The following is a 22614-nucleotide window of genomic DNA, read 5'->3' as shown; positions in this document are numbered from 1 at the left end:
GGGTGGGGGCGGATTTTCCAGGGCGTGACTTATGGTCCCTCAGAAGCAGCGAAAGCCCCACCCAAGGTTGCCAACTTGGCCACTTTGCCTTTGATCTCCACACTCCTGTTCGGGGCTCCTTTTCTATCCCCACACCCCCACTTGGGCTCCTAACGCCCCAAACTCCCTCCATTCCCCCTTTCAGCAGGTCCCTTACTCTCAATGGCACCCCTCTTATGGGTCAGCCTCGCCGGATCCCCCAGAAGTTCAGCTTCAGTCGTCTTCCCACTGCCCCCTCCGGGAGCTGCTCACTCCACACCTGCCCCCTGTTTGCCGGAAAAGGGAAAAAAAAATACTCATCCCTCCACAGGCCCCTGGGAGCCTGCCAAGACCCCCAACAAGGGAGGAAGGCCTGGAAACCTACGGGGCCGGCAGGGGACCTAGGATGCCTGGAAAACTGCTAGAGGGAGGGGCAAGATGTCTCCCACCAGACGTGTAATAACATGATCGCCCAGTTCTCCCAGGAGCAATACAAAGTCAAGGAAGGACATCTTGTCCTCATAATTAATGGTCCAGGAAAGAGCCTCAAGCAGGCGTTGTCACCTGTCCAGACCTCAGTTTCCACATCTGTGAAATGGGCAAGAGTATCGCTTTGCTAGCAGGACTGTTGAGTTGATGGAGAGAACCACACGTTATTTTATCCCACAGACCTTAACTAATTACCCACCATGAGCCTAGCATGTGCTGAACACTACAGATGCATGAAAGATGAGTCGGAGATCCTGCATCTTGAAGATCATGGTACACAGACACACACACGCACAAACAATATAACGTTGTAAAACCCAAAGCTCACATGCATGTACTGAAATGGACACAACCTCTCTCTAGATTTTCTAATTGTAAAATTCTCGATAGGTTCATTGAAGCCAAACTTTAAGTTTTTGTGGGAGGTAGCAGCATGCCCCAGTGCCCTGACTTCGGAGCTGCAGACTTTCTGATAAGGTCAGATAGTAAATAGTTTAGCCTCTGTGGGCCCTACAGTCTCTATTGTAACTGCTGCTATAGCTTAACTCTCCTGCTGTAGTCTGAAAGCAGCCAGACAGTATGCAAATGAATGAATGTGTCTGTGTCCTGATAAAACTAGTTGCAGCCGCTGACATTTGAATTTCATATCATTTTCACGGGTCATGAACTCTTTTTTTTTTCCCCAAACATTTGAAAATGTAAAAACCACTCAGCTCGTGAGCTGTGCAAAGGCAGGCAGCGGGTGGATTTGACCCGCGGGCTGCAGTTCACCAACCCCTGCCCGAATACATTTTTAAGCTGCCCATGGGGTAGGACAGCAGTGGTCCCACGGCATGCCCAGCGTGGCCTGTACAGAAATACTCGCCTCGTGGCGTGTGCCGAGGTGCACACGTGTGTGCATACACGCACACAGCACCAATCTGCTTGACCCACAAATGCCCTGTCTATATGCCTGTCATGCGGCCAGCGGAAGAAAGCCCAGATGTCAGGCTTGGACCACAAGGGAAGGGCCAGGCCTGCTCCCATGGGGCTGCTGTTTGTTCAGCTGGTGCCCCGTCACCTCTCCCCTGCTGGGCTGTTTTCATCACTCTCTACACGGGGTGAGGTTCCCTTTGAAGCCCAGCAGGTCTGGAACCCAAGTGGCAGGGATGCTGTGACCCTGGTGTTCCTTTCACAGGCATATGACCTAACCAATTCCTAGGCAATTTCCAGATTTCTCCCTGAGCTCACACGGCTGGGGGCAGAGGGAGGGCCACCTTTCCGACTGGCTGGCGACGCCCATTCTCTTCTCCCACTGCCGCTGGGGGCACTTATGGCAGCCTTCTGCCCATTCTGTAGATGGGACAGCTGAGGCTGGGTGAGGCCAGGCTGGGGACCATCCACAACTACTGTCCCCACGACTCAAAGCACAGCTGTGCCCGGCACTCCCAAGCTGTCAGGCTGGAGTCACAGGTGGCGGCTGGTTTCAGCATCTTCCAAGCCTACATCATCCCTTCTCTGGGTAGCTGGAGCACCACTCAGCCCTGGTGCCCTTATGGGAACATCCTGTCTGAAGACACACTTAGGCTGCTGGAGACCAGGTGGGGCCACCCAGTGGGAGGAGCAGCCATCACTGGGGAAGGCACCGCCAGAACTTAGACTCCTAGGCAGGTCGTTGTATCGATGGAGAGATAGAGGCCCAGAGAGGGTGAGTGACTTGCCCAAAGTCACACAGTCGATCACTCTTCTGGAACCCAGGCCTCTCAGACAGGTCTCAAGGTGGAGAATAAGGTGACATTCAACGAGCCAGCTGAGAGAGTCCCCTCCCCCTTCTCCCTTGAGAGCTCTGGCTTGTTGCCGGATTCTGTACCAAAGCAGAAACAGCCTGTGCAACCCCAGAGGCCTCCAGGGCCCAGCTACCCGGTTACAGGACCCCTTGGGACCCTCTCGCAGACAACCTGGAGGGCCCCAGGGGGCCGGGCCTGACACCAGGGGCAAGAAGGATGTGCGTTTGGACTAGGAAGGGTCCGTCCACTGGTGGCCGCAGGTCCAACTAGTCCGTACGGGGGTGTCTCCCACCACCACCTGTCACACTGCCTGCACCTCCACCCTTACAGACCCATCCTGTTGCCTCTGGCTGCTTGTCTGGCTCCTGGAGTCTCTTCTGGTACCATAAATTCATCATCACTTTTATTTGACAGTCACTGGTGCCTGCTCAGTACCAGGCCCTGGGCTGGTTCCTAGGAACTCAGAAAGAAGGACAAGGCCGCTGCCAAACTGATTTCAGGGTCTAGTGAAGGCAAAGACAAATATCAATACATATCATGGGAACGGCAGTTGAACTCTTGGATTCAGATATAGATCTGAATTCCAGCCTGGCCCCTTGCTGGCTGTGTGACCATGCGCAAGCCCCTTAACCTCTCTGAGCCTCAGATTCCTGCTCTGTAAAATGGGAATAAGAATAGTTCCTACCTGAGAGGATTATTACCGTGAGGACTGAATGAGGTAATGTAGGTAAAAGCATGGGGAATATTGCTTTGCTCGTAGTACTCATGCTGAAGTAGGAAAAAGGTCTAAGTACCTCATAGGAGAGGTACAGGTTACCCTTGGCCAAGTGATGTGGGCAGTGTGTGCCTGGGGCCTCTGATAGGGAGGACTTCCTGGAGGAGGAATCCTCCAAGACTTTGTATGGTTTGAGGAACACTTCTGGCTAGAGGAAACCCAGGCCTGAGTGGAAAACGGAGGCAGTGACAGAAGTGGGAAGAGGTAAGGAGCGGAAGGGAGGCCTCTTGAGTCCCACCGGGCATGGCCGGGCTGCCAGCTGTCACCCTTTAGCGGCCAGGCCCCAGGGGACCCAGAGTCACACTGCAGGACCAGCCTCGTTAATCAAGGGCCCTTGGAGGCCAGAGCTGAAGCAGGCTGGGCAGGGGCTGACGTAGGCCCTTCCTGACCCATTTTATACATAGCAAAGGTGAGGCTCAGCGGGTGGGGAGCCACCTGCCCAAGCTAGGAAGAGATGGATCAGAGATTCAGATCTAGGTGGTCTGCAGCGCCCACTGCGCCAGGCCTGGCTGCCCCAGTACCTTGGACAGCGCCCACCCACGGCTGGACCAGTCCTGTGGGGTGTGGGTGTGAGAGATCCCGGGTCAAATCCTCCCCATAGCCTCTTCTCTCTCCTCTCATGTACCCTGCCTCCCCTCTCCATCCTTTCCTGCTCTCTCCAACGCCCCCGCCCCCCCACCCCCACATCCGTCCAAGGGAGCTAGGGTCTGACCTAGAGATGAAGGAGGTGACGGAAGCTGTGATGCGGAAGTGTGGGGCTGGAGTAGGCGAGGTGATAGGGAAGGTGATGAGAGCCGTGGAGGGGGGAGGGGCCGGGGAGGCGTTGGGGACCATGACTGGGGCTATTGATGGTGGGGTGGAGTTGGGGGTGTGATAAAGGGGACCGTGATGGGGAGGGTAATAACGGCTGTGATGGAGGGGAGTGAAGGGGGAGGCATGGGGGTTCTACAGAGGGGGTGACGGGGGATGTGATGGGAGGGTAATGAGGAGGGGCCAGGATGGGGAGGTGATGGGGCAGGACTGGTCACAGTGGAGCTGCCCATTCAGGCTGTGGGCAGTGGGATCCCTAGCTCCCTCCTCAGGGTGGTATTCTCAGGGTATGGAAGGTGCCCAGAGCCCTCCCACGCCTCCCTCCCCGCACACCTGTGTCTCCCTGGGCCTCCCTCCTTCCTCTCACTCCTGCATCACACCCAGTGGTAGCCACTCTGCAGGACAGACTCCAGGTCCCAAGACAGTTGCCCCCACCATGAGTCCCCCTGGCCTCCCAGTCCACAGAGGCACCCCACCAGCTGCCAGCTGCCCTTGCTGATACCAGCTGAAAACAGGGGGCCCCAAATCTGGAACTGGCTGCCTCAGGGAGCCTTGTTGGTGCGGCCCAGGCTCTAGATTCCCTCCTTCGCAGCCCTCTGGTAACTGTGGGGTGGGGTGAGGGGGTGAGGGGGTGCTGGCTTTTGACTCTGGGTAAACCACACTCTCTCCATGAGCCTCAGTTTCCTCCTCTGTAATATGGGTCCAACAGCAGGACTCTCTCATGGGATTGTGGTCAGTACTAATTTGTTCATTCATTCAGCAGGAATTTAATGAGTACCTACTATGGGCCAGACACCGTCCTAGGCACTAGGGATGCAGCGGTGAACAGGACACATACAAATCGCTGGCCTCAAAGCCCTTGTGTTTTGGTAGGGGTGATGGGCACGATACAGGCGGCCGGACGCCGAGGAGGTCGGGGATATGGGGCTGTTCCTGACCTCTGGGCTCCAGGAGCAGGCAGGCTGGAGACTGAGTCTCCCCCAGGTCCTGTGTAGCTGCATCCTTGCTCTGTCACCCTGGCCAAGCACCTCTCCCTCTCTGGGCTCCTCCCATCGTCCCTCTGGAGCTGCTCCAGGCTGCCACCTCCACCTGCCTGAATAGGAGTGGCAGGCGGGTGATGGGCAATGGGAGGGAGTCTGGCACTGGGCCGTGGAGCTGAACGCCCTGAAATGCAGAACAAAGGAGGAAGCAATCAAAGAAGGCAGCGCTGGTGACCGGGACAGTCCTGCCAGCAGCTGCAGCGTAGCCACCTCTTCCGCCGATGACAGGCTGGGCCCCGCCGCCACTGAGCCTTTGTGCCCTCTCCTGCCCACTGCAAGCAGAGCAAGCAGGGCACGCCAGGGGAAGCGTAGGGTTCACCTGAAATCGCACGTTATGGAGCCCTCCCCAGGTTCCTCTCTTCTAGGGAACAAAGGTTCATTCATGCCAAGGCGTTAGTCACCTGGGGCTGTGAAAATAAGAGTCAAGGAGCCTGGGGTCAACATCTATCTCTAAGTTGTAAGTGATTTGGACAAAGCCGCTTTCGTTTTCTGGGTTCCAATTTCTCCATCCAGAAAGAGGCTGAAAATTCAGATGCTTCCAGGACCCGGGCAGCCAATAGAAGTGTGTGCCGTGGCTGGGAAGGCAACGGCGTTCAACTGTTGTTCTCTAGCGCCTGGTACACAGTAGCCACTCAGTAAATACTTGAAAACATGAACGGAGTGACTGTGACTCAGCTTCTGCTAACTGTTGCCGTGGGGCTGCCTCTTTGGATACTTGGTGATTTTTGAAATCCAGACTTGAGTGAGTCCACCCCAGTTGTTAAATGCCTGGTCATTATATTTACAAGATGCAAATAGCGTGGCGCCCAAGACAATATCAAATTCCCCCTCAACTTGCAATCTCCAGCCTAGTCATTTGTAGTCCTCAGGTAGGTTCACTTGTGTGTATTCGGTCATTCATTCATTCACTGACTCATTCATTCATTTAGCTAGCATTTTCCAAGTACCTACTTCCCTGTGCTCCTGGCTATAAAGGGATGCTAAGGTGGCTGAAAGCCAGCCCAACCTTTGAGAGGCTTCCAAGTTGGAGGGCACAGACGCCTCAACACTTAGTGAGCTCTGTGCTTTAAGGGCGGTACTGTAGGTGGAAGGTGCTGTGTGAGTCCCAAGGAGGAAGTGATTCTCCCTGAGGGCGGCAGAGACGATTTTAAGAGGCCAGTGCTTGAGCTGAACCGTGACAAGTGTGTAGGAACTCGGCAGGGAGGGAAGTGGGGTGGTGTGGGTTGCAGGACATTCCAGACAGAGGGAACAGCATGTGCACATACACCGAGGCATAGCCATGCGTGATGTGTTCAGAGAATAACTAGAAGTTTGGTGTCGTCAGAGTGTGAAGCTGTGCGGACAGCTTGTAATGGGCCTTGAAGATGAGCTAAAGAGCTTAGACTGATTCATTCCTAAGGGCACTAGGGAGCTATTGATGGGTGTTGGGCAGAGGAGTGATGTGGTCAGACCTGAGTCTGTGGAAGATCCTCTGGCTGCCTTGGGAGAATGCATTACGGGGTGCGAAAGGTGGAAACCGGGACATAGGACAGAGGCTGCTGCAGTAGTCTGTGCAGGCAGTCATGGTGGCTTGGACCAGGGTGGTGGCAGTGGAAGCGGGGAGAAGTTCAAATCTGGCTGGGTTGAATCCTGGCTTAATAACTTAGCTGTGTGATTTGGGTAAATCACTTCACCTCTCTGTTTTGGCAATTGTACAAGGCAATGATAATAATGGTACCTATTCTGTAGAGTGTCATGTGGATTAAGAATTAACATGTGGGGCTTCCCTGGTGGTGCAGTGGTTGGAAGTCTCCCTGCCGATGCAGGGGACGCGGGTTTGTGCCCCGGTCCGGGAAGATCCCACATGCCGCGGAGCGGCTAGGCCCGTGAGCCATGGCCGCTGAGCCTGCGCGTCCGGAGCCTGTGCACCGCAACGGGAGAGGCCACAGCAGTGAGAGGCCTGCGTACCGAAAAAAAAAAAAAAGATTTAACATGTGAAACACTTAGCTCAGTACCTGGCACAGAGCAGACCCTCTGTGAGTGTTTACCATCGTGATGATGAGGATGTCTGTTTCACAGATGAGGAAGCAGAGGCTTGGCAGGGTCAGGGCAGCTGCCCAACACCATGAGGGCTCCAGGGGATAGAGGACTCTGCTCCTTCTGCTTCCTACCCTCTCGTTTCCGTCTCTCAGCTGCTGCTGCCATGCCTGGGGGTCTGCACCCGAGTGTGTTGGAAGCCAGGTGACTGGGAAGACACACACACAGCCCATAAAGTGGGCAAAGCCAGCTTGCAGCTGCCAGCAGCCTCCAGAGCGAGGGCCTTTTGAAACCAAGTTGAAGGTGGTAGCCTCTCCGAGTGCCGTGCAGCCCCTCAGCCTTCCCCAGGCAGGGCTGGAGACCCCCTCCCCTCGCCTGCCCAGCTGCCAGCAGACCCTGGGGAGCCTGGGCCAGCTTCAAATGTGCAGAAACCGCTAATGGGCCGTGGCTCTGTTGACAAGTCCCCTGGGAGAGTCTGGAGGGAAACAGAACACTGCGGGATTATTGATCACAGGGCGGGAGGGAGAGGGAGGTGCCCCAGGTCCGCAGACTGCAGTTCGAATCCCAGCCCAGCCACCACCCCCAGGTGGACCTCCAAGTCCTCCCAAGGAGCCTCAGTTTCCCCATCTGCCAAATGGGGCTAACAGTAGTGCACAAAACCTCTAGGGCTATTGCGAGGACTGGAGGGCGCACATAAGCCCTTAGCACAGTAGCTGGCACAGAAGAATTCGATAAAGCAGGATGGTTACTGTTATTGCTGTCAGGGAGTTGGCCAGCCACGCAGATAATCTGTCGAGGGGTTAAGGGAGAGGGCCGCTATTCCAGAAGGCCATATAACAGTCTGGGTTTGAACCTCAGCTGTGTCCCTTACTTACTGTGTAACTTCCATGCCTCAGTTTCCTCCCCTGGAACATGGGCTAGTACAAGTGGAGCAGTGAAGGGAACGTCTGGAACCGGGTGGTCTTGGGATGGCTTCTGGCTGGACCACTTCCTTGCAGATAACCTTGGACACGTTCCTACCCTGTTCTGTGCCTCTATTTCTTTGCCTCTAAAATGGGACGGTAAATTCCCTGGTAGTCCAGTGGTTAAGACTCGGCGCTTTCACTGCCGGGGCCTAAGTTCCATCCCTTGTCAGGGAACTAAGACCCCTCACGCTCCGCAGCGCGGCCAAAAAAAATAAAATGGGATGGTAATACCCCTACCTCATAGGGCCACTGTGAGGATTAAATGAGTTCACGTGAGCCTGGGCCACAAAAGTGTGTTCTCTGAGCGAGAATGATGGTTATGATGACTTCTGGGTTGGGGGAGGAATCAGGAAACTACCCCATTGGGGCCTGGCATCCAGTGGGTGTTGAACTCATGCTTAACCCACTGCCCAACCCCCAGTCACAGGCCTCAGCCAGCAGCGGGACTCCCCCCACCTGACAGGATGTCCCATGACTGCCTCCCACGGGCCCCCCTTCCCGTCAGGGTCTGGGTGCCCCCAAACTGAGGTCACTTCCCTCCGGGAAGCCACCCCCAGAGGGAGTGGTTTGTTGCTGGGCCTTAGGACTGGCTCAGCCCAGGGAGGAACACTTTGGAGACTAGAGAGGCAGACAGGAGGGCTCAGAACCCTCCCGTCTCTCTACAGAGTCAGCTTTTTCTTAAAGCCAAAAGCTGGAGGGCTGAGACACCCACACACCCCGCCTTCAGGCAGAGGGGTCAGATCAGGACCACGTTCTCCAGCCAGAAACCTCTCACAACAAAACAACTGAGGGCAAAGCTGAGGTAGTGAGTTCCCCGTCGCTGGAGGTATCCTAGGCTGGGCTACCACTTGGCTGAGTTAAACCCCTTAGAACCAGTCTAACCTGGCCTTTCCTTGGCTCCGTGAATAAAGCATTATCCCCAACCCTCCCAAGATTTCACTATTCTGGGACCTCAGTTGTCTCCTGTAAAATGGGAATAATTCTGGTCCCTCCCTAGAAGGAACCGTGTGAGGATAAAATGAGTTAGTGCAAGGAAAGTACTGAACACAGCCTCTGGCACAGAGTGGGGACTCAGTAAACGTTAGCTTTATTGGTATTGCTGTAGCTGCGGTCTTCCCCCCCACCCCGTCCCCCCTCTCTGCTCCTCCGTTTCCTGGCCTAGCTCTCTCATTCTCCCTGACTGTCCCTGACTGTCTCAGTCTCTAGGCTTCAGGATTCTGTTTCTTTGTTTTAATATTTATTTATTTATGTATTTATTCTGGTTGCACTGGGTCTTAGTTGCAGCATGCCGGATCTAGTTCCCCGACCAGGGATCGAACATGGGCCCCCTGCACTGGAAGCGTGGAGTCTTACCCACCGGACCACCAGGAAAGTCCTAGGATTCTGTTTCTTTAAGTCTCTCTGCCCCCCATTCTCCTGTATCTGCCTTAGCATTTCCCATTTTGATCTCGGCCCTCTGTGCATGTGTGTCTCTGTCTCTGTGCCTTTCTCTCCCTTTCTTTTTTTTTTTTTGAGGTTTTTTTTTTAATGTGGACCATTTTTTTTAAGTCTATTGAATTTGTTACAATATTGTTTCTGTTTTATGCTTTGGTTTTTTTTGGCTGCGAGGCATGTGGGATCTTAGCTCCCTGACCAGGGATCGAACCCGCACCCCCTGCATTGGAAGGTGAAGTCTTAACCACTGGACCTCCAGGGAAGTCCCCTCCCTCCCTGTCTCTTGCTCTCCCCACCTGTGTCTCGATCTCTCTTTGGTTGTCTCTGCCCCAGGCACGAACTGGTCACTGGCTGCAGTGGCCGCGGCCGTCCCCACACCCGGTCTCCAGGGGCCCAGCTCCTGCAATCCTCCAGCTGACATTTGGCCAAAGCCCCTTTCCCCTCAGTTCATCTGGAACAAGATTGGAATTTTTCAACCAAACATTCCTAAGAAGCGAAGGAGGGGGTGGGGGGACAGGGAACAAAAGCAGACACAGAAACAGGCCCAGAAATAGTACGTGCTTGACACAGGTTCCTAACTGCCATGGGGACACGGACCCTGGTGGCCAGTGCAGCTGGGTACCCGTGAGGCCAGAGAAGGGGAGTGGACCCAGCAGAGCCGGTCCATGTTAGAAGGACCAGCCGTGCATTCAGGCCACCAGTCTGAGGCCCTTCCCATCTCCCAGGCTGAGGAACCTCCAGCCTCATCTTAGACCCATTGTTCTGGCCAAAAATCTAGGCCAGGGCCACTGGGGAAGAGAAAGAGTGTTTCCGCCGCTGCTCCCTTGGAAATCTCGAAATCGCAGCCCAGGCAGGTCACCAGGGAACCAGCTGGCCCCCCTCGGCCTGGTCCACGGCCAGCGTGAGCTGGGAGGTGGACGGACAGGCAGGCAGGCAACACTGGGCGCTTCAGGGTGCAGGGCCCAGCGGGGAGGACGGCAGCTGCCCTAATTACTCCAGCTCACCAGGTTCCGATCTCGTTTGAAAAGGACCCCAGGGACGCAGCCTTTAATAACTACCAGTAAACAGGCAGGAAAATCAATACCGGCTAAATAGAGCCCTGGAGAGAGGGACGCCTGGGCTGGTTGGCCCTGAGCTGGCTGGGAGGAGCTCCCAGAGTCCTTTGTTACAGAGCTGGCCAATGCTGACCTTAGGAACCCTGTCCCTCCTTCCCTGGGGACCCCTTGTGCACTTTGGCCTCTGCTCCAGTCTGCACTCCCTCTCTAGCAAGACCAACCCCTCCGGGCTTCCCTGGTGGCGCAGTGGTTGAGAGTCCGCCTGCCGATGCAGGGGACGCAGGTTCATGCCCCGGTCCAGGAAGATCCCACATGCCGCAGAGCGGCTGGGCCCGTGAGCCATGGCCGCTGGGCCTGCACGTCCGGAGCCTGTGCTCCGCAATGGGAGAGGCCACAACAGTAAGAGGCCCCCGTACCGCAAAAAGAAAAGAAAAAAAAAAAAGACCAACCCCTCCTCTTTCCCACTCCCTCTGAGCCCTGACCTATGCCAAGTAGGTTGCCTGTTTCAGTTGCAGATGCCTCATTTGCGCCTTGTGCCTAGTGCTGGGAACAAAAACATAGATCTGACCTGGTCCTTGTCCTCCTGAAAGTCATCAGCCAGTGAGGGAGATTAAGAACAAAAACAAATCACTTAATGATAGTGCAAAGATACACATGCAGTAAAAAGCAGCATGTGCTAGCTATAGCAGCAGAACGGAAAAGCGCTTCCTGGAGGAGGTGGGCATGTAGAGGGTTTTTTTGGGTGAATAGGAGTTTGCCAAGTGACCAAGGGCTGGGAAAAGGTGGGTAATGTATATACTAATAACAGCGTCTTAGCTAACATTCCTCAAGCACTTACCGTAGCCAAGCGCTCCGCCAAGCACCTGTGATGTGCAGTATCTTACTTAGCCCCACAGTCATCCCTTGGGGGTGGGTATTAATACCCCATTTGACAGATGAGGACACTGAGGCTAAATGTGGAGCCAGGACTGGCACATGGCCTGTGAGACTTCTGAGTTGTTTCTCTCAACCACTTCACTCTGCCCCTCCCACCCCTGACCCTGCCCTGCCCAGCTCAAGACCTGGCACACGGAGGTGATTAGATATAGCAAGTTCCCACCCCCTGCCTTCCCATTCAGGGGTCACACCTTCCATGTAACACAGCACCCCAACCCTTAACTGGGAGGCTAATGGTGGTACTTTGGACACATCGGACCTGAAGATCATCTGTCACGAGCCCTCATTTTGCAGATGAGGAAACTGGGGCTCTGAGAGGGGAAGACCAGGACTTGGGAGCAGATGGGAACAGGATCCCAGATTTTCCCTCTAACTAATCCCCTCTCAGGCCTGCCCTGGAAGAACACCGTTGTCAAGGAAAAAGTCAATATGCACACGCTAAATTAAAACGATAAACAGACTGGAGAATGAGGCTGCCCTGGAGGCCTGGGAGTGGGGAGTTTTCATACGACTGACTGGCACAGGAGCCCGGGGGACTCCACGCCCACCACACCTCTCTCATTACAGCTACAGCTCTGTGCCTCGACTTCCCCAGCTCTCGGAGTCTGGGAGGTTCACAGAGAGCAGGGGGTAGCCCGTAGCCCTTGGGATTCAAACAGAGAGAGCAGAGGACTAGCTGTTTCGGCCCTGGGTCAGGACCCAAGTGAAGGTCAGATAGAGTCTGTGCCCAGGAGAGAGAAGCTTAAGCAAGGCAGGGGAAGGAGGGGGTCCTCAGGATGGACCATGATGGGTCCTCATCCATCTGGCTGCAGATTCCAGGGCCAGGCACCCTGGGGTTGTGCCAGTTGACAGTGGAAACACTCCCCACGTAGGGAGGGCCCACTGCGTGCTAGGCACTGTGCTAGGCGCAGGGATAGAGCCAGGAGTAAAGCAGGCAAGATCCCTGACCTTGTACGGGGGAGACAGAGAGTAAAGCAAGTCTGCAGGTGAATGTATCATGCAGGTAGCACTGAGTGCCAGGAAGAGAGATAGAGCAAGGGAAGAGGGTGGCAATGGAGGGCCATGGAAGGGTGGCATTTCCAATGAGGGGATGTTTGAACAGAGACCTAAAAGAAAGGAGGGGGAAAACTGTGAGAACGTCTAGGAGTGGCTAGGTCATATTCCAGGGGGAGGGGACAGCAAATGCAAAGGGCCCGAGGCTGGACATTGCTTCAGTTGTTTGAGGAACAGCAATGGGGCCAGGGAGTGAGTGAGAGGTGGGCTCTATAGACCCGTGGGACTTTGTAGAGGCTTTATAGACAATGTGGTGCTTTGTAGGTCATGGCCAGGACTTTGACTTTGACTCCAAGTAAGCAGGGAACCATGGGAGAATTTTGAGTCAAAGAAGAACGTGATCTGACTTGCATTGAATGAGATCCCTCTGGCTGCTGTGTGGGGAAGAGACGACAGAAGGCAAGGACAGAAGGAGTGACCAGTAATGAGTCTACTGCAATAGTCCAGGCGAGAGAAACACAGCGGCTTGGACCAGGTAGATTTGGTGCGATGCGGAGAGGGAGAAGTGGTCAGATGCGGGATGTATTTGAAGATAGAGACCACTGGATTTACTGATAGACTGGACGTGGGGTAGGACATGAGAAGTCAGGGATGGGTCCAAGGATTGGGGGTTTGGGGCTTGAGCAAAAGGAAGGATGGAGCTGCCAGTAACCGCAACAAGGAAGGCTTCAGGAGGAGCAGGTTTGGGGCGGAGGAAGACCACAGCTCTGCTTTGGCAGAGCTGAGTTTGGGAAGCCCATTGGACCTGCATCGGAAGGTGCAGAGGGAGCACTTGGATACACAAGTCTGGCTCTAAGGGGAGAGGACATTGGAATCATCAGAGTAGAGACACTATTTGTCTTGATGGATCCTTTTAGCAACCTTGTGCCCATTTTAGAGATGATAAAACTGAGGCTCAGAGCCATTGAGTTGCCTGATCACAGACACACAGCTGGAAAGTTGGGCAGTTGGGGCTTGAAATGAGGTCTGTCTGCCTCCCAGCCCTGGTGCCCCACCCAGACCCTGTGCTCTGTGGCTCTTCTCACCAAATCCTCCCAGCAGCCCCGTGTGAGAGGGGAGGGGTGGCTCATGGATTACCATCACCTTCATTTTCGAGATGGGGCCACCGAGACTTAGGGAGACTTAAGGGACTTGCCCACAGTTGAGGAGCAGTCAAGCGTGCAGCCTTCCTGCCGGTGTGCCACGTGAACCAAAAGAACCTCTCCACGCTGGCCCCAAGGCACAGGGCAGCCTAAAGGCACTGAAAAGTCTTGCAGCCTGGACCTTGTTCATCTCTTTTTAACCCAGTGTCCATGGAGCCTTGCTCTCAGAAAGCATCTAGAATTGGGAAGCACGGAGCAGAGGCTGGGAGCCAAATTTCAGGGCCCCTGTTTTTAAAATGGGAGCATGATTACCCACCTGGCTGGGGCTGTCACGTGGTTATGTTCATTTTGAATGACCGCTCAGCACGAAGCCTTTCACAGAGCAGAGAGGCAGCATGTTTGCTAAAAGAAGGAACAAATAAACAAACAGATGCATGAAAAAAGGAATAAATAAGTGGATGAAGGAATGGACCAATGCAAGGATAGCAAAAGGCATGAAAGAATAAAATAACCGAACTCAGAATGGATCGATATCTGAACGAATGAATTCATTCACACATTCAGCAAATATCCAGTGAACACCTACTGTGTGCAGGCGCTGGGGATACAGCAGTGAATAAAACGAAGTCCTTGCCTTGTGGCAGTGACATTCTAGTGGGAGGAGACAGACAGAAAGCAAGATATATATGTAACATATAAAGTATACCAGATGGAACAGGGAAGGAGAGAAGGGAAGGTAGGAATGTGGAAGGGTGCACATTTTTATATAGGATGGTCGTAAGTGAGGGAATGATTGAAATCATGGATAAAGTTGCTGCAGGAGAATAAGTGCAGGTATGAATGGTGGCAGGCACGGGTGAATGAGCTGAGAGAATTATTGAATGAATGAACTGAGGAAGGCATGAATAAAGGAATGCACGAATGAAAGAATTAAGGAATGCATAAATGAACTTGTGCTTGAAGTAATTAATGAATGGATGGGCTGATGAACGGATTACTGAATGAGTGAACTAATGAAGGAAAGAAGGACCGTCAGTGTCGGCACGGTCGTGGCCTCTGTGGATCCCGGCTCCCACCCCAGGCTCTGACTCTGCTTCCCACCCCCTCCTTGTCTAAACAGCCCACACCCCCTTCTCCCTTCTCCTCCCCCAGGGCCTGTGATGGGCCACTGCTTCAGTGCCTGTGTTGACCCTTCAGTGGTGGGGGCAGCTTGCGACCCCTGCCCCCCTTGCTGACTTGCATCCCCGTCCTGACACCCCGCTTCCTTGCCTTCCACGCCCCCCTCCCCGGGCCCGCTCTCCTCTCGCCCCAACCCATATGTGCTGACCCTCCAGCTCGCCCCTGCCGTACTGACCCTCCAGCCCGTGCTGACCCCGGTGTTGTCCCCCGCCCCTCCGGCCTGTCCCGATCCCCCTGGCCGCGGATGTTAACGGCCCTCCGGTCCTGACTCCCGTCCCCCTTGTGAGCACAGGCACCATGCGGCCGGTGCGGCGCAACTTCTACGACCCGTCGTCGGCGCCGGGCAAGGGCATCGTGTGGGAGTGGGAGAACGACGGCGGCGCGTGGACGGCCTACGACATGGACATCTGCATCACCATCCAGAACGCCTACGAGAAGCAGCACCCGTGGCTCGACCTCTCGTCGCTCGGCTTCTGCTACCTCATCTACTTCAACAGCATGTCGCAGATGAACCGCCAGACGCGCCGGCGCCGCCGCCTGCGCCGCCGCCTGGACCTCGCCTACCCGCTCACCGTCGGCTCCATCCCCAAGTCGCAGTCGTGGCCCGTGGGCGCCAGCTCGGGCCAGCCCTGCTCGTGCCAGCAGTGCCTGCTGGTCAACAGCACGCGCGCCGCTTCCAACGCCATCTTGGCTTCGCAGCGCCGCAAGGCGCCCCCCGCGCCCCCGCCGCCCCAGCCGCCGCCCGGAGGACCAGCGGGCACGCTCGCCGTGCGCCCCAGCGCCACCTTCGCAGGCGCCGCGCTCTGGGCCGCGCCCGCCGCCGGCCCCGCCGAGCCCGCGCAGCCCCTCAGCGCGTCCCCGCGGAGCCCGAGCGCCCCCAGCGGCGCGCCCACCCCGGGGCAGAACAACCTCAACCGGCCCGGGCCCCAGCGCGCCACCAGCGTGAGCGCACGCGCCTCCATCCCGCCGGGGTAAGCCGGGCCCTGGGCGCAGGGGTAGCTGCCCACTGGGGCTAGGACCAAAGAATTACAATAATAATTATAATAACCACAAGTAATATCTAGCATCTATTAAGTATTCACTTTGTGCCAAGCGTTAACTAAGCACCTTAACGCTCATTTATCTCCAGGCGTAAGGACCCTGTGAGGTAGGGAGAGTCATCATCCCCGATTTACAGATGAGGAAACTGAAGCACGGGGAGAGTTAGTAACATTTGCCAGATCGCACAATTCACAGTGATGGGTCCATAGCAGCAACTATAATGGTGTACAGTCCATGTTTATTATTTACTAAACTCCTGATCTACACCACCTCACTTATTACACACACACACACCCCAAAATTCCACCATGCCCCTGCTACAGATGGAGAGGCTGAGGCTGGGAGAGGTACGGCGCCTTCTGAGGGCCTCCCAGGTGGAGAGCAGGGATTGGAGTTCACACCAATTCCAGGATTCTGTGCTGTGTTGTCTTCGAATTTTTGGAGGGTTTCCACCCCTGCCCCAGTCCATACCCATCTCATGTGGAGGCTCAAAGCAAGCATTAGGCCCTTGTCCGAAACATTTCCCCTATAGGCCACGTCTAAATATCACCATCACTTGGGGCTAATACTGTGATTTTCAAGCTGGGCTTTAGGGACTCCTGGGGTGACCCGAGATAGTGGCAGGAGAGGGTGGTGGTTAAGAGGTCAGGCACACAAGAGCCAGCCTCTCTGCTCTTGTTTTAACCAGAGCAGCCCTTTTTGGAATCTCTTTTGTGAACTGGCTTTCCCAGCAGGATTTCACTGAGGAAGGGAACCCGGCTCACACCAACTTTGGAAGTCCCTGGGTTAAGGCATCCAGGCCCCGGGATGGGAACCCAGCGAGCCTGTCAGCTCCCCACCCTGGAGCCCAGGTTCAGTTGATCTCAGCAGAGGGCCAGACCCTGAAGTGGTGGGAGAGAGAGGGAGGGGCAAAGACCTCGATCTTGAGATAGACCAGAGGGAAAAGAGCAGCTGGGGTGTGGGTCGTGGTGCCCAAAAGGCGGAACGGGCACCAAAAGTCAGCTCTGCTCTAATTCCTCCGGCACGGCCCAGGAGAGCGACCGTGCTGATCTGACCTCAGCAAAGGTCAGGCATGGAGACAACCTTTGAGGTCACCGTATCCAGGTCTCCCCTTTCACCAACAGAAACTGAGGCCTGGGGAAGGGAAGGGACTCTGAATTAGGCTGCCCTTCTGAACCTTTGAGAATCTGACTGCTTGGGTTCAGATCCCCTCTTGACAGCCACTTACGAGCTGTGAGGTCTGGGGTAAGTCCCTCCCCTTCACTGAGCCTCGGTTTCCTCATCTGTGAAATGGAAGCTGTGTGCCTGATCGTAGCACCTGTGTCGCAATAGTCCTGCAGTGGCAGCCAGGACTACCATTGTTATCCAGGAGGAGGGCTGGTGTGGGGGGCAGGGGAGCTGTGATTTTCCATGGGAAGGACTACAGCAACCACCGCCTGCCAGCCTCGCCCTCCCTTCCCCTCCTCGCCACCTTCCCCTCCAGGTCATTCCTCTATGGCCCGACCGTCCCAGTGCCCACAGAGAGGAGCCCTGAGGAGGTCAGGGAAAGCATCTCGGGGAAGCAGTGCGGGAGGGACTCACCCATCTGGGGATCACAGACAGGTTTTCACTGTGGCTCCTTGTAAATTGCGACCTGGCTCTGGCTCCCTTATGAAAAGAGGGGGTTGGAGGGCCCCAGAATGACAAGAAGAGTAGAACAGCAAGTTGGAGTAGATGCAGGAGGGGGCAGAAGCGGGAAAGTCCCAGGGGCCTTTGCAGCAAGAATTCAAGAACCTTCTCTCCGGGGCTGTATTGTTGAAACCCACTAGTGGATTATGAAATCAGAAGGTTGTAACCAGAATTTTCTGGCAATGGAATGGAATAGAATAGAATAGAAAAGAAAATATTGGCATGTGTCATACATAGTAACAGTAAGAATTGTTCCGTGAACCTTTCGCATGATTTCTACATGTGTTTAATGGGTCGCCAGGTGAAATGAATTTCTTAGTCACTGATGAAAGTTTTGAAAGCCACTGTTTCAGGGCAAGCTCGGAATTGCTCAGTATCGGTTCTCCACATGTGTACTGTGGGTGCATGTTTACAGAGACCAACAAGACAGACAGGGTCCAAACTGCCAGACGTACAGCCAGCAAACGAGTAAATGAACACAATTGCTGAAGAGAGAGGGAAGTGCTGGGGAAGGTGGTGGGATGGGGTGGTGTGGTTGAGAGGGAACGGGATAGTCAAGGCAGACCCCACCGAGGAGGTAGGTAGCCGGGCCTGGAGAAAGGCCGTTCCAGACAGAGGGAACAGCAAGCCCAGCTTCAATGGGGCTTAGGGGACACGGCGCGTTTAGAGAAGGGCTAGAGGTGTGGGGAGGCCTGGAGTGTGAGATGCCAGTGAGAACAGAAAAGGGCATCCCAGGCAGGGGCAGTGCAAGCGCAAAGGGGCGGGGGTGAGAATGAATCCAGCAGGTTCTGGAGACTGCGCAGGGATAGAGGTGGAACGGCAGGGGCTGAGATTTTTTCCATGTTGGGAGTAAGAGCCTGATGGCAGGGCCTGAGGTGGGGCCTGGGCTTGGTGCTGCCGGCAGTAGGGAGCTATAGAGTGTGCTTGAGCTCACGAGGGCTCTGGAGAGAAGAAAGATTTCTCCCTGGGGTTGCTGATCATTAAACATGTCCTCCTCTGACCTGCCAGCACCCTGCTCTCCCCAGCCATGTGCCCCCTACCCAGTCTGTATCACTCCCCCTCCCCTTCCTGGGAGCTCTTTCTGACCCTCTCTGAGACCAGACATTGGCCTGGAAAGGGGACGTGGGGGACTGATGGGGCTCCCTCGTCCCTCCCTGGCCATGTAGACCCTGCCCAGTCTCACCCCTGCCCCTCTAACAGACCCTCCCCAGCCAGACAAGCCTGGGTGGAGGCCCCCCAACCCTCATCTCCAAGGAACTCCAGCTAAAAATACCCCTGGTTCAGAGTGGGGGGGTAGGTACAGGACACGTGGAGTCTCCTGCTGAGTGAGGGGAGTGGGAGGAAGGAGGCATGGGGATGGCAGACCCTGGTTCCTCCAGACTGAAGCTTCCCGTTGCCAAGGCAACTGAGGCCCTGGCGCAGCCCATGATGGGAAAGGGATGGGGTCTCTGAGGAGCTAGGCAGCCAGGCCCCCCACTCCACCCTGATCCCCAAACCCCACAGAGCCCCTCATGGCCCTTCTCACGGTCTCTCTGCCTCTGTGTCTGTCTGTCACTGTGCCTGGGCTGCCACAGGCTGGGGGGCCCAAACAACAGGAATGTGTGGTCTCGCGCTCTGGGGGCTGGAGGTCTGAGATCAAGGTGTCAGTAGGGTGGGTTTCTGGTGGGGCCTCTCTCCTTCGGCTTACAGATGGGCCCCTTCTCCCTGTGTCTTCATGTCACCTACCCTCTGTACCCCTGTGTCCAAATTCCCTCTTTATAAGGGCACCAGCCATATTGATTAGGGCCCAAGCTAATGACCTTGTTCATGACTTGATCACCTCTTCAGAGATCCTGTCTCCAAAGTGTCTGGGGGCTTGGGGGGCGTTAGGACTTCGACACCTGAGTTCTGGGGTGAACACAATTCAAGCCACAGCCGTGTGTCTGTGACTTTCCTGTTACACTTTCTGAGTCTCAGCCTCCCTTTCAGTCTCTCTCTTTCTCCCTGTGACTGTGTCTCCCTGTCTCTGTCTGTCTCTGTCTCTTGTTCCTTCTCTCCTGCCTTTTTCTTTCCCTCTCATCAGCTCTCTCCCTCCCCTGCTCCCTTCTCTCCACCCTACCTCTCTCCTGCCGAGAGAGGTGCATGGCTTCACCCTCCCTGGCCTCAGTTTCCCCATCTGCCAAACGGAGCTAAAATCGCCCCAGTCCACACGTGCTGGCTCAGCAGAGCTGATGCGCGTGCACATGCATTTCAAATCACCGCACACGATCCGTGTGCAAGGGAGGGGTGAACTCTGACATCATTCTTTGTCATCCTTCTTACCTCCCATCCTCATCTCAGGACAGAGGTCCAGAGAGGGGCACTGACTTGCCCCCAGGCCACACAGCCAGTGGGGCCAGAGTGTCCCCCGGCCAGGGCTTTTTTCCACTCCCCCTGTGACGGGGCGAGAAGCCAGCTGGCAGCCGGGGCCTGGGGGACAGACACAGAGGGGTGGGAAAGACCCACCCTGTCACCTGAGAGGGCAGCATCCAGCACTTTGGAACACAGCTGTGGGACAGACTCAGAGTTTCCAGCCCACGTGGTGGAGGGGAGAGGGAGGGGGACAGCTGCAGGCCTGTTTCCATTTACTGAGCGCTCAGTACGTCCCAGGCTCCATCTCACGGCTTTTACATGCATCGCCTCTCTTGATGCACACAGAAACCCAAGGTGGCAGGTCCTATTATCCCCATTTTTCAGATGAGGAAACTGAGGCTCTGAAAGACTGGCCCTTGATCAAGGTCACGTGATTAGGACTCTGATTCAAAAACCCCAGTCGGCCACGGTACTGGGATACCCCACCCCGCTGTCTGCCCACTCCAAGTTTCCAGCCAGGGTCCCAGAGAGACCTGGCCCTGATTCTACAAGGTGTTGTGGAGTCCAGGGAGTAGATGGACCCACAGAGGCTGAGTTTGGGCCCAGCTTCTGTGTCTCCTCTCACTGTGTGGCCCCAGTGGAGCTTATCGCCCTCTCTGGACCTGTCTTTGCACCTATGGAGTGGGGCTGGCAACAAAGACCAACGTGGGGGCAGATATCAGAGCGCCTGCATTTTCAAATCTGGCCCTGCCCGTACGTCCCTATCAGACTACAGTGTTGCCACCCTAATCAGAGCCATCGAGATGCCATTTGAGTTTTGTTTTGTTTTTTTAACTATTTATTTATTTATTTATTTTTGGCCGCGTCGGGTCTTAGTCGCCACATGTGGGATCTTTCGTTCTGGTGCATGGGCTCTTGGTTGCGGTGCGCAGGCTCCAGAGCGCATGGGCTCTGTAATTGCAGCACGTGGGCTCACTCGTTGTGGCGCATGGGCTCAGTTGCCCCACGGCATATGGGATCTTAGTTCCCCGACCAGGGATCGAACCCGCGTCCCCTGCATTGGAAGGCGGATTCTTAACCACTGGACCAGCAGGGAAGTCCTGCCATTTGAGTTTTCATACCTCTGGTTCTTAGCCTGAGAGCCTCTTCCTGTTTACTGGCCACCAGTGATTCCTTCTTTTACCAATCACTTGTTTCTTTCTTTTGCGTCTCCTTCTCTTGGGCTCTTTATTACTTCCTTATTGATTTGCAAGCGCTTCTCCTGCATTAAGGGTATTAACCCTTTAACTGTCATCTTTCCCCAGTTTGCTATTTCTTTTTATCTTCTTTATAGCCTATGTTTGCTTTTTAATTAGTTAATCTTTTTATGTTCAGCAACTACTGTGCGCCAGGCACTGTTTGGAGCCCTGGAGATACAACCATGAGCAAAACAGACAATCCCTGCCCTCCTGGAGCTCACATTCTAGTGAGAGACAAACAATAAACAAAATAAATAAATTCTAGAATATGGTAGAGAGTAGTCATGATTACAGAGGTAAAATAAAGAAAGGAAGGGGTGTAGGGGGTGGTGGGAGGGATGTAATTGTAAACGAAGAGGTCAGAAAAGGCCTCACTGAGAATATAACATTTGAGAAAGGATTGAAGGAGGTTGAGAAGCAAGCCACGCAGAGAACTGGGGGGAGAGCATTGCAGACAGAGGGGACAGCTTGTGCAAAGGCCCTGAGGCAGGAGCAGGCCTGGTATGTTCGAGGAGGCCAGTGTGGCTGGAGAGGCTACAGGGGATGTGGGGTGGGAGAAGAGGCCAAAGATGAAATGGGGCCAGTCCTGCAGGGCCCCGAAGGCTGTGCTGAGGACTTCGGCTTTCACTCTGCGTGGGATGGTAGTCAGCGGGGTTGGGAGCTGGAGCCAGACTGGCGTGACTCTGTTGTCACAGGTTCGATCTGGATGTGGAGAATAGGTGGGGAGGTGGGCTTTGATGTGGTGGGTGTGTTTGGGTGTTTTCCTTCTTCTTTTTATTTCCTGCAGTGATTTTACGTTTATGTTCTGAAGAATCCACATTTTGTTCCTCCGGCTCTTTCCTGGGTATTACTTTTAAATGCTTCAAAAGTAACAAAGTCCCGAAAGGCACAACATGAAAAGTCTCACCCTCACCACGTCCTCAGGGGGCCCCTGGCCTGCCCACCCTCCCCCTTTTCCTGTCCTGGCTGGAGTGCCTTGGTTGTCACCCTGCCTCTCCTCTCGCTGGGCTCCCCCAGCGCCTCACCGCAAGGTCAAACCAAACTGCCCCATTTCCCCGCCCCCCAGACCTGAAGCACTTCCTGCCCTGCTCCCTGGGAGGCCAAACCACACACTCCTGTCTACGTGTCTGCCCCCGGCCCGGCCGTGGGAACCAACCGACAGCCCGCCCCTCCCCTCCCTTCCCTTGCCTGGGCTCCACCCCGGGCCGCGCCGACGGAGCAGGGAGACCAGGAGGGTGGGGGAGGGTGACACGGAGCCCCCAGGCCTCTGGATAAACCTGGGCCCTAAATGACAGCCACCCCTCAAAATATCGCTCTAGGGGGACTTTAGTACCGTTGAACCCCTAGGAGTGGACGGGGTCAGGGGTGAGAGGTCCCAGTTGACAGAGGGGAAACTGAGGCCCATAGAAGCTCAGCAGCTTGTTCAGGCAGGGGGTGGGCGGGGATGGCTGGAGCGAGGAAAGGGGAAGCGAGCCAGGCCGCTTGATGGTTTGTGGCTTTTGCTGGACCCATGGGGCACCCTGTCTCCCTGGAGCTTGCCGTGATGTTCTCAGGCTCTGCAGAGGGGTTGGGGGTGCAGACCTGGCTGACCCCGGACTGTGGGGGTCAGGGGTTCAGGTACAGGACGAGTGGGCACTGAATGGGGGCAGGTGACAGGAGCAGGCCCAAGGAACAGGGGAGGGGGGGCCCATGCACTATTCAACTTCCTTCTCCCCATG

The 22614-nt window shown here is 55.3% G+C and overlaps 1 protein-coding gene across 1 annotated transcript in view; it reads left to right on the top strand.

Annotated features, from left to right (window-relative positions):
* Nucleotides 1-22614, top strand: part of DTX1 (deltex E3 ubiquitin ligase 1) — a gene marked incomplete at its 3' end in the record, with an annotated part of 37389 nt that overhangs the window by 3976 nt on the left and 10799 nt on the right. Inside the window, exon 3 of the mRNA XM_079942987.1 lies at nucleotides 14911-15589. Coding sequence (XP_079799113.1) covers nucleotides 14911-15589 — 679 coding nt within the window. The remainder of the gene's footprint in view (nucleotides 1-14910; nucleotides 15590-22614) is intronic.

Source organism: Stenella coeruleoalba (genome assembly GCF_951394435.1).
Source record: "Stenella coeruleoalba genome assembly, chromosome: 14".
NCBI lineage: Eukaryota > Metazoa > Chordata > Mammalia > Artiodactyla > Delphinidae > Stenella > Stenella coeruleoalba.
The sequence above is the reverse complement of the archived record's forward strand: the minus strand, read 5'-3'. Positions and strand labels throughout refer to the sequence as shown.